Raw genomic sequence first — 16,525 nt, 5'->3', positions numbered from 1 at the left:
CTAGACTTCCTTATATAACAAAATCCATATCACATGTGATAGGCAAGTCAAAGATTCATACCACATGTGAATGGTAATCTTGTATATTTAAATCATTTTCTTCAATAAAATAAACACAACTAAAGAACCCTAAATAAAATTTTGACAGTGTGGGTGTTAAAAGTTTTAGGTCCTTTAAGCGCTTAGGTATACTCCACTATAGTTTAATCGCAAAATTGGCTCCAGCTTATGTAATTGTGGTGGTGGGTTAATATATGGTGGGTTTTTTTTTTTTTCAAGTTTGACACAAGACTGACCAAAACCGACTCATTCCTTAAATAGACAAGTCACGATGCAAGAGTAAAGGCCTGACCGAGAATGGCTCACTCCACTGATTGACACTCCTAGTTGGAAGTCACTAGAGTGCTAGCACTAAACAAAGCTCGAGTTCTGCAACTCTCGAATTCATAATATATAGTGGATCGTGGGTTGATTGATCTAGATTGGGTCATACAACCAATGCGATTTGCTAGGACTCGAGATCAATCATGATTCATGACTGATTCCTACTCGTAAACAACACCTCTCCATAAATCACTGAACAATCCAATAAGTTCCTTTTCAAGCTGAATTTTAATCTCGAAAATGTGAACCCATAATCAATGGGAACCAGATCCTCTCTAGCATGCAGTTCGCTTAGTACACATCTTATGTCTGTTTAGGGATTAAATTCCTTTGTGGCATAACAAATTAACGATAAAAAATGTTCAGACATGAAATCCAGGGCAGATGTCCTGTTACACCACAGAAAATTCAAATCCGTACTCAGACGCTGCCAGCGGACCAATGTGCGTTGGAGAGGATCCGGGTCGTAATCAATGGCTATCGTATATCCTACCATGAAACACATGGCGAATCCAGTGAAAGGTACTTTAGCCACGTTACGAGATCCTAACTGAAAAGCTGTCCTCATTGGCAGATCCCGTTTCCGCCTCTCCGAGTCTCTTAGGCGAAAGATGACTGCCCAAGTCCCAGTTTTAAGGGAAAAAGAAGAGTCAGGGTTTGACTTTCGATCCTCCAAGCCACGGAGCCACCATTCTCTAAAAAAAAAAAAAAAAAAATAATTGTGATTTACTTACGTAAACCAGGGAACAGCTTTCACCATGACAGAGCGAGATCGTCTTGATCTTCGTGGCCTACTCCCTCCAAATGTTATGAACGGCCAACAACAAATTGATCGGTTCAGTAAGTTTCCATAATCCTCTTTTCTGGTCTTAACATCAGTTTCTGATCTTCAATCTGAATTGATTTAGTTTTGTTTATAAATAATTCATTGGTTAGTTTCGATAGGAAGGAAATATTCCCGAGTATTAATCATAGTGTCGATCAAAGATCTGCAGCAGGTTTGTAAGCTTTTCTAGACCTTCACTGCTTGGTTGTGAATGAAAATGAGTACATTTCTAGCCATTTGACATATGAGAGAGTGATGTATGAAGTGTTCAAGTCCCTCCTCCTTCAATGGCAATAAAAGATTTGTTCTATTTTTATCTTTAGGTCAATGTTTGTAATGTAGGCTGATAGAGACAGGCAGCAATTTTCAATGAATAGCCTGAAAACTGCTTCCTTTACCCCTTAAGTTGGATGATGTGACTTTTGGGTAATTAACTAGTTTTTAGCAAGTGAAGCCTTTTTTAGGCTTGCTTGAATAAAATTGTAATTGTTTCTTGATACATTTGGATATACAGCATACGAGATTCTACAACTTCTCAGGGTGGGATTGTACCGTGAAATAAGGAAGATCAGGCTAGAAAGCTCAAGAAGGCCAGTGTGATAGTTGATCATGTAAAGTCAATAAGAGATTTAAAATGCACTGGAAGCATATATTATTAGTGATGGTATGGTGCCACGAAGCTCTGAGTTAATCTGGGTGCCAGCCCAAACTGTTACCGAGCCAATTTGCACTACCTTGGACAAAGAGAAATTGTTTAGATTTGTAGAGGTAATAATCACAGAGAAGGGGAGGCATGATATCCTAATAATAAAAAGGATTGCCGACTTTAACGACGGTTTACCCAAATTTGCGCTGCCTTGGACATAGAGAAAGTAATTTTGATTTGTGGATGTACTAATCAGAGAGAAAGGGAAACAAGGATATCATAATAGCAAACATGAGGCCCTAATTACTGACAGCTTGGCAATTTGTGGAGGAAAAATAAGAAGGAAAGGGAGCCGAAGATATCCTAACAGTGAAAACTCGGCCTTTTTTCCAGGAGGGAAGGAATATTCTTGTTCAAATAGCAAGAATCTTCCATGTTATCCACAATACTTCCTCTCTTTAAGATATTTGAAAGCTGAATGACTAGTGGTAGAAATGGTGGAAAACTATGTGGTAGCTATTGAATAAACAGATCTGAACATATGATTCCTTGATGGTTTTTGAGTGCGGATCTTGGAATACAGGACCCATCGGATGTTTAAATAGATCGGGTTAACCATTTATTATAATGTCATGGGATCCATTTTTCTCAGATCTAGACTGAATCTGATATTTTTAGATGTTTTTTGAATACCTCATGTGGATCAGACCATGACTCATGTGCATGCTTCTACTTCTCATTGAGCCTTTTTAGCCTCCCTGACAGGATAATAAAGTGCCATCTGGCCCTGCTTATCCCCTTGGGTTTCTGCAGCTAAACCATCGATGCCTTGAGACCCTACACAGTGCTGGCTTTTCGTGTTAGCAAAGCCATTTGACAGAGGTTGTTAGGTGGCTATGGGCTTCTGATTTTTATTGTTGGTGACAGACAATTGTCTAGGATTGCAGATGGGCAGATGGGTATACAGGCGGTGCTGCATGGAATGTCTCTATGTGCCTATCAAGGTGCCAACTATGCGTGATTGCTGGTAATTCAGCATTCACTAGATGAACTGGATGTTTCACATTCCTCTACAGTTTGTTGTTCTTTGTGGTTACGATTTTTGAGGATGTTAGCATGCTAAATCAGGTTGCGAGGTGTGATATGCATGTGAGGTATTACAGATACTGAAATGGTTTTGGTATTGAAATCGGCGTTTCCTGTGGAAAATCTTTTGGTTTATAAAGGTCTTGAAGCTGTTCAAAACAGATTTGTGTTTTGGATAACGAAGTATATTGCATGGGATAACTAGGTATCACCATAATGGTGAATGGTCTGGTACCCAAGTCTGGAATTAGGTGGGGTTCTGGTGCAAATTCATGGTATAAGAACACTAAGGATCTTGCCAGCTGTAATATTTTTGGAGCTAAGTTTAGGTATAGAAGGCGGCTCTCATAAGGGGATGAACAATATGGGATATTTGGGTGATGGATCCTTTTAACCCAACAGAGGATCCAATGGAGTGTAAATAATAAAAGAGAAAGAGAGAGAAGAGAAGAGAAGAGAAGAAGGAGGAAGAGGAGAAGGAAGAGGAGAAAAAGATGTTGCTGTAACTCTGGGAGTCACAACCATGTTGTTGAGACTGCCCACTTCATTCAATATATAATCATGACAAAACCCTGACAAGGGCATAAAGGAATAAAGGACATTAAAAGGAAAAACCATAAAGTTACTATTCATGAGTTACTGCTCACGTGAACAGTAACCTTGAATACTGTTTACGACAATGTTCACGGTTACCTTAATCGATAACTCCTACCACTCCCCCTCAAGCTAGAGTATTTATGTATCAAAAGAAAGCTCCGGCTTGGACCAATAAGAACTCCAATGAGCATGAAGAAAACTCCACTCAATCATCATAAAGCCAACAGTAAATATCAAACACATCAAACACTAGTAGATAAAAGAAAGTCGTCTCAAATAAACCAAGAAGAGCCACCAGCAATGAACAAAATAGGCGTTAGATAACACTAACCCCAACCCCCAAAAAATATCATAGGAGCAAAAACAATACCACCACCAAAAGCCTTTCCCACAGAAGACACTCCAATGGAAGTGTAGCATCTAACAACTACATCAAAAGCACTCACGAGCCTCAAACAGGGTCTCAAATAAAATTCCATTGATAATTAGGTAGCATCAGGTTGCTGGGGACCAAACAACATCAGGTTGCTGAATATACCAAACCAAGATTATTAAGGCGGTGAGACGACTGAGGCGTTTGAGGGGCTTTCGGAGCGCTTAGGCGATAGGGTGGGCATAAGGCGTCGCCTTATTGAATGAAGTGTTCCTGTGTAATTTTTTTATACAACCATTCTATTTGACTCAAATCCTAATTGAATCCTACTACTCATATGCTAAATAAAGATTAAAGGTTCATACTTCATACCAATACAAGATATTCATCAAGAAAACAAATCAATAAAGTGAATAAACTAAGTTCATCTTCATTAATCATCAATCATCATATATTAACATATAATATAAATATATAATTATAAATATAAAGAAAAGAAGACTTAAAATATACAAGTATTTATTATACTAACTCTGTGATGTCAAAATGAGTGCCTAAGCCTTAAGGTCATCCACTATATTTCCACAATTCTACTCTGTCAAAGAAGTAATTAATAACTTAGAATTAAAAAATATCTAAAGTAAAAATCGAATGCCAAATTAAATGGATGAGAAGTATGACTAACCTGGGGATTTTGAATATTCTAAAAATTTTCAATGAAGAAAAAATATAAAATAAACTAAAATGCTAAAAATTTTGTAAACATCAAAGTCAAATACTAAAGTATAAATGCTTCAAAGTTCAAAGACTCAAAGTTCAATCCAAATCAATAATTAAATTAAAATTTTCTTCTTCTGCATTCTATTGCTGACGTGCATCATTTGGATCTATGCTATAATGGTCCTCAATGTTTTCATCATCACAACATCCTCTTCACTTATGTCCTCCACATCCAGTTCTTCATCTGAAGAATCCTCAACCCTCTTACCACGCTGGGTATAGTAGAGATTGGATCCATTGGTAGATGTTAGAGCCCTCCTTGGTTATTGTGGCCTTGATATGATGAAGATGCCTCAAGTGCTCTATCAACATCACTCCAAGTGAGATCATTCTCAGGATGAACTAATTCATCATCTGATTGGCCAATCATCCACTCACTAGTCTAATTTAGCTCGTCAAGCAACAATGGATTGTGGTTTCTGTTTTGTTCCTTTCTTGGAACCTTGCTTGAAGCCGCGATTATACTGAATGTAGACAAGATCATTTAATTGTTGATGCTCTAACCTTTCCTCTTCTTGGTGTGAATCTGAAAAACATTAACAATATGAGGTTATCTTCTATAAAACTATACAAACCATATTAAGTGAAGTATATATACTTAGTACTTAATACTTAAAATTCAATTGTGCTCCAATTACGCTCACAACCAAAAGATGAGCAACAAAGACTAAGTATGCGCAATGCAACTTTTGTAAGGTTAGGAGCAGAACTTCCATGTCTTCCTCACTAAGAGACTATAAATCTATAATATAAAAAAATATCGATTAAGTAAAAAATCAACATACAAAGTTCTAAACAATACAAATTTAAAAGGAAATATACTTACTAGGATTCAACTTGTCCCTTTGCCTAATCGCCATTTCCTTTGCAAAATTTCCTTTAGCTTCAATATAAGCTTCAGCCTGGACAATTTATCTTGCAAGGTTTCATCAGGCACCAACCTAGTAAGAACATCATGGAAGGCATCACTTGCTTTATGAGCAATAGTCATCTCATTATCTGGATAATCCGCTATTGCCTTAAAGAACTTTTGCTTGGATTGAGAAAAAAGGTAGCATGTCTCTATAGATGCAAGCTTAAAACGGGACCATTCATCATCAACAAATAATTTTTTCAAAGATTCATAATGCTTGTATAAGCTCTGGAGTGTTAAAAATGAAGAGACAAATCTAGTCACTCCAGTCCTTACTAAGTTGCTCCCCCTATTTTTTGCCTCATAGCTTTAAGAAGGCGAGTTTGCCTATAGATGAATGTAGTTAATTTCCTACCCTTGGATATAACAAACATAAAAGAGCGCAATTTGCCTATGCCCTCCATCATAAGGTTTATGCATGGGCTGCACATGGAATCCAAAAAACCTATTCCTTTTCTCCATTAATAGTCTCCCGCCGCTGCAACATAGTTGGTAGCATTGTCAAAGACTACTTGAACCATATAATCTTACCCAATATCTTCAACCTTACTATCAAGGAGCTTAAATAACATTTCAAAAAAAAAAAAAAAAAAAAAAAAAAATCCACCCATCAGACATGAGTGTGCACCCATATTTCTTCTAGTATGCTTGATACTTCACCTTTAATTCACCAATTTTATCATTTTCATACTTTGATAGAGGCCCCCTATAGTCATGAAATGAAGGGAGCTTGAAACTTGGTCCATATTGACCAATAACCTCAATTAATTCCTCAAAACTCCTTAACTTTAAAGCATTAAATGGGACACCACTTTCAAAAGCCCACCTTGCAAAGTAAGAACGAAGTTTATCCCTTTCTTCTTCTCCTCTTACACGGTTCTCCATTGTTGTCTGATATGGATCTTTATCCCTCTTATCTACAACCACTTTTTCAGGAGTCCTCACATGCTTATCCATGGGTCCCCTTGTTGGGATTGTGTCTGAATGATAGCTTTATTTCTTCTTGAAGTTGTCCCAGAGCTAGGGATAGGACATGAGTACCCCCAAATCAGATAGTATTCTGTTGTGGTTCTGTTATTTCTGTAGGTGAAACTCCATATCCATCACTAACATCCAAATCATCCAAACATTCAAGGTTCCTCTTCCTCTCGTTCTTTAAGATTGCATCTCTCATCTCTTTAGCAATTGCTTCCGTTGATTTTACATACTTGGCTACGTCTCCATAGCCACCAATAAAATGTTGCTTCAATCTTTTTATTCCTCCATTGACATCCTTCCCACAAAGGGTACACTTAATCCAATTTTTGTCTGTTAAGTCAGGTCAGTACCCATATTTCCATCCAAGATCATTTGATTTAACTCTCCTTCTTGGATCCTTGCTTAGGTCATTCATTGACTGTGCATTACTTGTATTTTCAGCCCCGCTGCTACCACCAACTGTTTCCATATATGAAAACTTTATCTCTTTGTCTAATATTCTAATGTGTAATGTCTACAAATACAATGATACACATTAGACAAAATAGATATTCATCCAAAACTGCAGAATAAGTTTAGCCCATAAACCATAATACTAAATCCAATCTGGTTTTCCAAAGAAATGGAAGGCATTAGGAAATAATAAAGAAAAAAAAAAAAGTAATCAGTAGCCTTATATTTATATAAAACAGAAGAAGAAAAAAAACAGGTATCGTATGTAGAACAGAAGAAGAGGGAAGAACAGAATAAGAAAGAAGGGAGAAGAAAGAAGAAGAAGAAGAAAAAAAAAAGACAGGTACAGAGGTCACCGTAGGTTGAAGAAGAGTGAAGAACAAAAGAAGAAGAAGAAAGAAAAAACAGATACTTTGTATGAAGAACAAAAGAAGAATGAAAAAGAAAGAAAAAAAGAAGGTACATAGTACGTAGGTTGAAGAAGAGGAAGAACAGAAGAACAAAAAAGGTACCGTATGAAGAAGTGAAGAACAGAAGAAGAAGAAGAAAGAAGGGAGAAGAAAGAAGAAGAAGAAAAAAAAAAAAACACTCACCATAGCATGAAGAAGAAATAAGATGAGAGAAAAAAGAAAAGAAAACCAAAAACGTACCTATAGAGGCGGGTACGTTGTTCACCGGAGTAACCCTCACTTTGCTTGAGAAGAAAGAAGAAGCTGGAGCAAGATCGACGGAGGAAGGTTGCTTGGTTCTTCCTTCTTTAGTTCCTTGCAAACCCTTGACTCAAAACCCTTTGTTATGAATCGTGTTTTGTTTTTTTTGGTTGAGTACTTGAGTTGTTAGTTGCCTGATCCCATGCATCTCAAGTGCATTCAAGGCCATACACTTGCCAATCACAAATTGATATTTGGAATCTATCTAAATTAATTTAAAAAAATTATAAATTCTAAAATGCACATAAGGCAACCGCCTTGGGTATAAGTCATCATAAGGGTATAAGGGGTCGCCTTTCTAATGGCCCCTAATGTTGGGTCGCCTCGGCGCCTAGGCATCTAGCGCCTTGGTGTGCCTTAATAACTATGTACAAACAAAATCAGGTCACTGAATATAACCATTTTTCAAAAGATAAAACTATTGTTGAGGACACGCACAATCTTCAATAGAAATAATCTTAGCATATAATAACTCAAACTGATGATAGAGAGTGACACCTAATCACATATATTCTATATGTCTTCATAATGATACAGTTAGTATGAATTACATGATATCGGCAAGACCTCGGCCACAAAGTGTAATCCATCTCTAAATACAGTCTTGCGTACACGATACCAGAGAGACTTTGACTACAAAGTGAAACCCAAGACCATTTACTTAATCTAGCATACATATTATAGTTGAGTATGGACTACGTGACACCGGTACCAATCATCGGCCACGAAGCGCATCTATTTTCAAATGCAGTCTTGGGATACATGATACGAGCGAGAACTTGACCACAAAGTGTTACCCGTGACTACAACTAACTCTAATGCACATAATCAATGCATAAATGCAACATACATACATACGGCAATCACGACACCAGTACCACCTCGGCCACGTCGGATTCCGTCTCAAACATACAACCAAACACACGGTGATCATAGTACCGGTACCACCTCGGCCACATCGGATCCCATCAGACATTTCCATACAATTCATATCATCATCGTAAATAACAAATGTAACATATCACCATTGCATTTGAGCAATTATAATTAAACATATAATTCTAAGCTTGTGAGAAATTTAATATTAATAAACATAGTCCATCCCTCACCTGTTTTATGATTGAGCGTGTTCGAGTTCGAGAACAGCCACCGATCGATCAATTCACTTCCGGCTTTAGGGCATGTGTGCGTCACTGTCCTAGACACAAGGGAATCATACATCAGTACATGTTAGAAACATCCGGAGGGACCCACATAGGTCACCCCCAAAGGGTACAGACACTGTTCCTAAGCGACAGTAGTGTCACCGAAAACAACCACTGGAAACAGGGCATTTCCACTAGAAATATCAGTCTTGTTTTCGGTGGAGGTGACAGAGAGCACAAAAGGCTCCTTGTCCATCAAAAATATGCCACCGGAAGCAGACCCAATGGATCCGGTGGGCTGTTTCCAGTGGTGGTTCAGGGTAGTCCAACTATTTTGGGGTTTTTCGGTTCGGGCCCGATTACCGGGATTTGTTCCATGGAGTTTTTAGGGGATGTTCCTAGCATCATTCTAAGCCAAGAAAATTCCAATTCCACTAAGCCGTTTGGGAGATTTTTCAATCAAACGATCGAAACCCTAGTTGGTCTTTTGGCAATACATGTTGTTGGAGCTCAACGGGCTTGGTTCGAGCTCGGCAACAACACCGAGAGGGTTGAACACACATCCTACAACCTTAACATGGTGTGTACACCAAGATTCCATCCATACCTAACTTTATCTAGGTCGAAATGAAGAGAAAGAGTAGTATGGGAGGTTGTACTTACCTCCGACAACGATTCCGACAACAAGGTGGTAGCCAGCACTAAGGTAGGCCTCCAACCTCCTTCTTCTTCTTTCTCTTATTCTTCTTTCCTCTCCTCTTTCTCTCCTCTCCTATGTTGGGCACAAGGGAAATGAGGAAATGATTCCTCATTCCCAAACTTATTACTTAAGCGGGCCTTAGGGTCTGTTTGGTTTGGACCTCTTTTGAACCAATTGGGTTAAAATGAAATTCGGGGCACGATAACTCACACATTTAGGTCCATAAAGTGATCATATTACGAGGACGGTGTGGAGGATGATTTGAGATCAATCGGAACCATTTACGATGCGAGTGGCGGGAACCACGGGCATCAACCCACTGGAAACAGGCACCGGATCTAGGCCCAGGCTGCTTCCCGTGGCTTGTTTTCGGTGGTCAAGACATCTTGCAGTCCCATTGTCACACCCCGTTCACACTGAACCGGAGCGGTGACCGAGTTAACACCGGTTAACCCCAAACCTGCCAGGATCATCAAATACTGTATTCCACAACAGCATACGCACACTAACATAAGTTCATCAAATCAGCGGAAGACTAAGTTTTGCCTGTGAATAAATCCCATATACTTGATACCCGAATGGTGATACAATAATTATATACATTTGGGCCCGAAGGCATGATATATACACAAAAAGAATAAAATTCATTGTACTTTTGATCTCTGATCCGAAGCCTATAACAACAGTTTAAATTAGACCGGATTAGGGCACGAGTGTATCACAATTGTATGCAACTTCACACCTTATTTCTGAAGAGGATGTTTCTAAGTTTTGAACATGTGACCAATTGGTTGCATTCCCATTTCATTTTTTAAAAAGGGAAGCATGACGTAAGATAGGTGGTATGGCATTGAGAAGTGAGAACCGATTTGATTAGGACTGTTCTGCCGGCTTGAGTGAGGAGGTTTCTTTTCCAAGTCAGAGGGACATTCAAACTCATTGGAAGCTTTTGGATCTAAAAGAGAAAAAGGGTGTACCAAAATATTTAGAGGAGTTGTCCATCTCATTAACCTCTAAGAGGTAGGTAATGTATCCTTAATATTTGGAGGTGGTGTGGTGGAGTTGGGACTAAAGAAAATACTACTTTTTTTTTGGTAGAAGAGAAAATACTACTTTTACAACTCATTAATATGTAAGAGGTGGGTAATGGTATAAGCACACCATTAGATGGGTCACTGTCCACTGGGTCAATTTCCACTCCACATGGACCAAGGGTCACGTGAATCTGTTACAATTGTAGTGGAGTAGGTTGGGTTAGTTTAACCCTTGTTGGTTTAACCCTGGTTAGTTGTTCACAACTGTAACACAATATATAGTGGTGTAAGATATTTTATTTAGTTTTAATGAGAAATATTAGTTTAAACCTCTCTGTGAGAGATTCAACTCCAAGATCTGAAACCGTTCATGGTATCAGAGCCTGGAGAGCAGATTTTTTCTCTCTCGAAGTGATAATGGCAGCATCAAGCTCGAGTTCTCTCTTCCCCTACCCAAGCACATTGAATGTTGCAAACTTTGTGATGATTCGGCTCACACCAGACAATTTTCTTTTGTGGGAAACTCAAGTAGTTTCACTGATCGAGAGCCAAGATCTACTCGGTTTTATTAATGGAGATTGTCCTGCTCCAGAACGGATAGTTCAAACTATTGAAGGAAAGGAGGTCGTCAATCTGGACTTCATGTCTTGGATTTGTACAGATCGGCTGATCAAAGCGTGGATTATTTGTACACTTTCAAAGGATGTTCTTGGTCTTGCAGTAGGGGTTAAAACCTCTGCAGATCTTTGGAACGTTCTAGCTAATGCATTCTCACAAGCATCCGAGGCTCGCAAGTTTGAGCTATTGTCAAGACTCCATTTCTTGAAAAAGAAAGACATTGTTACTCTGTCTTCTTTCTTGATTGAATTCAAATAGATTTGTGATCAGCTCAGTTCTATCGGTAAGCCAGTACCAGATCAATGTAAGGTATTCTTTCTACTTACAAATCTTGGTTCGGCTTATGAGAATTTTGCCACTACAATGCTTAAACTGCCTGTTCCTAGCTATGGTGAATTAATTCCCCTACTTCAAAGCCATGATTTACGTAATAAGGGGAATCATATTGAAGTCACTAGTCCTCGTCTTGCATTCTATGGTGAAAAATCTAGTAACCAACAATCCTATCGGTCCAGTAGAGGCAGAGGACAATTCTATTCTAATCGTGGTAAGCAGACCACTTTTTCTTCTCGTGGCCGAGGTTTTCTGCAAAATAGTAGATCTGCTTCTCAAAAAGATGATAAAGAGAATAAAGATACTTGTGATCAAGATCAATCACAAAAAAAGACAATTGATAACAAATCCTTCAGTCGATCCACCATTTGATGACAAATCTGTCACAAGTTAGGACATGGAGCACTCAAATGTTGGGATAGGTTTGATAACAACTATCAATCTGAAGATGTTCCTCAGGCACTTACTGTTGTGCATCTAAATGAGTCTCAAGATGCTGCTTCGTTTCCAGACACTGGAGCTACTGCACATATTACAGATACACCAGGTGACCTCCAAGACTTGACTCCTTATTCTGGATCTCATACTGTTATGGTTGGGAATGTGACTCAATTACCTATTACTTATATCAGCTCTGGTCGCTTGGTAACCGACAACATCTCTCTACCTCTGAAAAATGTCTTGCTAGTTTCTTCAATACAGAAAAATTTGTTATCTGTATCTCAGCTTACAAGTGACCACCCATGTTCTTTTGAATTTGACAAAAACGGTTTTGTGGTTAAGAATCTATACACAAAGAGGACTTTGGCATCGGGGAGTAGACATGGTGGACTATATGCATTTGATGGACAGTTAGATGTTGGTTTAGATGAAGTTCATATTCCCTCTCATTTTCAATCTGTGAGTGAAGATGTATGGCATCAGAGATTAGGCCATCCACCGAGAAAAATTACTAAGCTTCTTAAAAATAGTGGGCTCATTACTGTCACAAAGAAATCTATAGCCTTGTGTCCTAGATGCCAGTTAAGCAAAAGTACCAAGCTTCCTTTAATTAGTTCTTTTACCCGTAGCATGTCTCCTCTTGATACAATTCATTGTGATTTGTGGGGCAAGGTCCTGTGGATAGTGTCCAACACTTTCACTATTATGTTGTTTTCATTGATGACTACTTCTGCTATACGTGGTTATATCCACTTAAAAAGAAATCAGATTTTTTCCACACCTTTTTGCATTTTCAATTAATGGTTGAACGTCAATTGAATAAGAAAATTAAGGTGTTTCAATCTGATGGAGGAGGTGAGTTTTTTTTATCAAGGTTTTCTCTCACATTTGGCTCAACATGGAATTCTTCATCATCTATCTTGCCCGGGTACGCCGAAGCAAAATAGTGTTGCGGAACGGTAGCATAGACATATTGTGGAATTGGGTTTGGCTATGTTGTATAATTCCTTTGTTCCTACTCGGTACTGGGTAGAGGCATTTTCTACTGCTGTGTTTCTCATCAATAGACTACCTTCAAAGGTTCTAGATATGGATTGTCCTTTACATGTCTTATTTGATAAAAAGCCTTCTTATTATGTTTTGAGGGTATTTGGTACAAGATGCTATCCATACATGCAGAATTATGCGACTAACAAGTTTACTCCTAGATCACTTCCTTGTGTGTTTATTGGCTATAGTGACAAACACAAGGGCTACCGGTGTCTTCACTATTCAACTGGGAGAGTCTAATAGCACGGCATGTGTTCTTTGATGAGGGAGTTTTTCCTTTCCAAAAATCCATTTCTTCTCCGATTTCACAAGTAGAACTGGCTATAGAGGATCCCTACAGTTTTGGAAGATGGGTCTCCTCTTATCACCAACCTCAGAATGTCTCATCTTCAAATGCACCAACACCTGCTCATGTTTCTCCTCCTCTTATCAGCCCTTGGTTTTCTTCTATTGATGGGCCTTCACCCCGGGCTATAGATCCCTCACCAAATATAATTGCTGCTTCTTGTTCTATTCATGCTCCAACCCATGTTGAGGAGTCTTCTCCATCTCCTCAAAATGATCCATATTCTCCTATACAAGCCCATGTCGAGCCACATGTATCCCCTATACAGGCCCAGATTCTAGCCCATAATAATTTTTCCCTATCTGAACCTTATTCTATTGAGTCATGTGCTACTCCAGTTCCACTTGGCATCCAAACTTCCATAGTACCATCCGCTCATTCTATGACTACACGCAGTAAGGTTGGGGCTTTCAAACCCAATCCTAAATATGCCCTTGCTGTTACAACAATACCAATAGAACCTACTTTGGTCAAAGCATCTCTTAAGCATCCTGGATGGAAATCAGCCATGCTCGATGAGATGAAAGCATTAGCTAATAACAAGACCTAGGTTTTAGTGCCTCGCACTCCAACAATGAATATAGTTGGTGCAAATGGATTTTTAAGACCAAACTTAAGGCTGATGGTTCTTTAGAACGCCTAATGGCTCGTCTTGTTGCAAAGGGGTTTACCCAAAGAGAGGGTATTGATTTTGTTGAGAAGTTCAGCCCAGTCATAAAACTAGTTTCAATTTGGTCTAGTGCTTACCATTGCTATTGTTCTTGGCTCGCCTCTAAGACAACTTGACGTCAAAAATGTGTTTCTTCATAGTCACTTATCTGAATCAATTTATATGAGCCAACCACCGGGTTTTATTGACTCTTCTCAGCCCCATGCTGTTTGTGAACTTCATCGGGTGTTATATGGGCTGCGACAGGCACCGCGGGCCTGGTTTGATCGGTTAAGCAGCTTCGTCATTGACATTGGGTTCTTTTGTAGCATATCACATAGCTCTATGTTTGTCTATCGTCATCATGGTTGCATTCTTGTGTTAATTTTATAAGTTGATGATATCGTTCTCACTGGCAATAATGAGACGTTTCTATCTTCATTTGTCACTACCTTGGGCACACGCTTTGTGATGAAAGACTTGGGTACCTTGCATTATTTTTTGGGTATTGAGGTATCTCATACTCCTCAAGGCCTATTTCTATCTCAATCAAAGTATGCCACTGATGTGCTTCGTCGTGTCCATATGACTAATATCAAATCAATGTCTACTTCGACGGTTCTCCGGTCTTCCATAGATGATACCACTCCCTTCTCTGATGTTACCCTTTATCGGAGCCTAGTTGGTGCCCGACAATATCTCACCATGACTCGACCGGATCTCTCATTTGTCGTTAATTCGGTGTGTCAATATATGCATGCTCCCACTATTTTTCAATTTGGTATGGTCAGTATATACTACGTTATGTGAAGGGTACTCTAGATCGGGGACTTCGCATTGTGCGTGATAGCTCTCTTACTCTATATACGTTCTCCGACTTTGATTGGGCTGGGTGCCCTATCACTCAGCATTTTACAACTGGTTTTTGTACTTTTCTTGGTTCCAATTATATTTCTTGGAGCGCTAAGAAGTAGCCAACGGTCTCTCGTTCTTGCACCGAGGCCGAGTACCGGGCTATGGTTACTACAACTGCTGAGTTGACTTGGCTTTCTTTTCTATTACGGGACATTGGTATCATTCAAACTTAGCCAGCTTTGTTATTTTGTGACAACATGAGTGCCCTTCGCATGACTGTTAATCCTGTTTTTCACGCTCGGTCCAAACATATTGAGCTTGATTAGCACTTCGTACGTGAGAAGGTGGCTCTTGGATCCCTCATTACACGGTTTGTTCCATCACGGCATCAACTGACCGATATCTTTACAAAGCCGTTGGCATGTTGTGAATTTTATACCCTTTGTCTAAGGCCCATTTTGCGGGGGCATATAAGCACACCATCAGATGGGTCACTGTCCACTGGGTCAGTTTCCACTCCATGTGACCCCTATGAATCTGTTACAATTGTATTGGAGTAGGTTGGGTTAGTTTAACCATAGTTAGTTGTTCACAACTGTAACACAATATATAGTGGTGTAAGATATTATATTCAGTTTTAATGAGAAATATTAGTTTAAACTCTCTATGAGAGATTCAACTCCAAGATCTGAAACCGTTCAAATGGATCCCTTAATATTTGGAGGGGGTGTTGGGACTAAAGAAAATATTACATTTAGAAAAAATTGATTTGTTGACCAGAGAGGTCTATAGTCTCAATATGGATTTAAGTAATGAGACATCCACTAAAGTTGCCTAGTGGAAGAGGTGAGGTATCATCTGCAAAAGGAGATATGTAATTTCAAGTGTATTGCAAGTAATTTTGATACCATTGGAGAGATTGAAATATATATTAAAAAAAAAAAAATTCCATGGTTGTAGTGAAGATACAAGAACTCAAAGGACATTCTTGTCGAACACCTCTGGACGGATTTTATAAATTGAAAGGTACAGCATAGAGATTATAAATCATATCAAACCGTTATTTATCATGACCCAGAAATTAAAAGAATATCTTCAATGAAATTCCACACAAACTTGTCATAAAACTTGTCATAAGCTTTTTCGACATGTAAAGTTCACAAGCTTTTTTTTTTCCTCTTGCTTATTAAAAATCATTCTCTCATAATAATTAAAATTACTAAATTACCCTTGTCTCCCCTCACCCCTCACAAAACATTTTTTTTTAATTATTTTTTATAATGAAGTGTCCCACATGCTTTGTAGTGGAAATAATCCCTATTCGCCCCCTCCCCAAGCCATTTCTATTATTGAATTCACCTGACACGCCATTTTAAAAACGTCCAGTGCATCGAATGGATAAATCGTCACTCCCTAAAACAATCCCTAAGACAAACTCTGTAATGTACTTTATCTGCTAAGTAAAGGGTGGACATTTTACCATAGATTTATATTGTATCAATCTACCCTTATTTGACTCCTGTTGAAGCATATACTCTGAATGGATGTAGAGCAAATGATTTCAAAACGAACTTTCCATTCATTAGACCAAACCACCTCCCCCACCCC

At 38.7% G+C, this 16,525-nt stretch overlaps 1 protein-coding gene across 1 annotated transcript in view; it reads left to right on the top strand.

Moving 5' to 3' along the window:
- Window positions 1-742: 742 nt before the first annotated feature.
- Window positions 743-16,525, top strand: part of LOC122086919 (NAD-dependent malic enzyme 62 kDa isoform, mitochondrial-like) — an 82,503-nt gene continuing 66,720 nt past the window's right edge. The window contains exons 1-3 of the mRNA XM_042655829.1: window positions 743-906; window positions 959-1,039; window positions 1,121-1,224. Of these exons, the coding sequence (XP_042511763.1) occupies window positions 743-906; window positions 959-1,039; window positions 1,121-1,224 (349 nt within the window). The remainder of the gene's footprint in view (window positions 907-958; window positions 1,040-1,120; window positions 1,225-16,525) is intronic.

Source organism: Macadamia integrifolia, chromosome 8 (genome assembly GCF_013358625.1).
Source record: "Macadamia integrifolia cultivar HAES 741 chromosome 8, SCU_Mint_v3, whole genome shotgun sequence".
Lineage (NCBI taxonomy): Eukaryota > Viridiplantae > Streptophyta > Magnoliopsida > Proteales > Proteaceae > Macadamia > Macadamia integrifolia.
The sequence above is the reverse complement of the archived record's forward strand: the minus strand, read 5'-3'. Positions and strand labels throughout refer to the sequence as shown.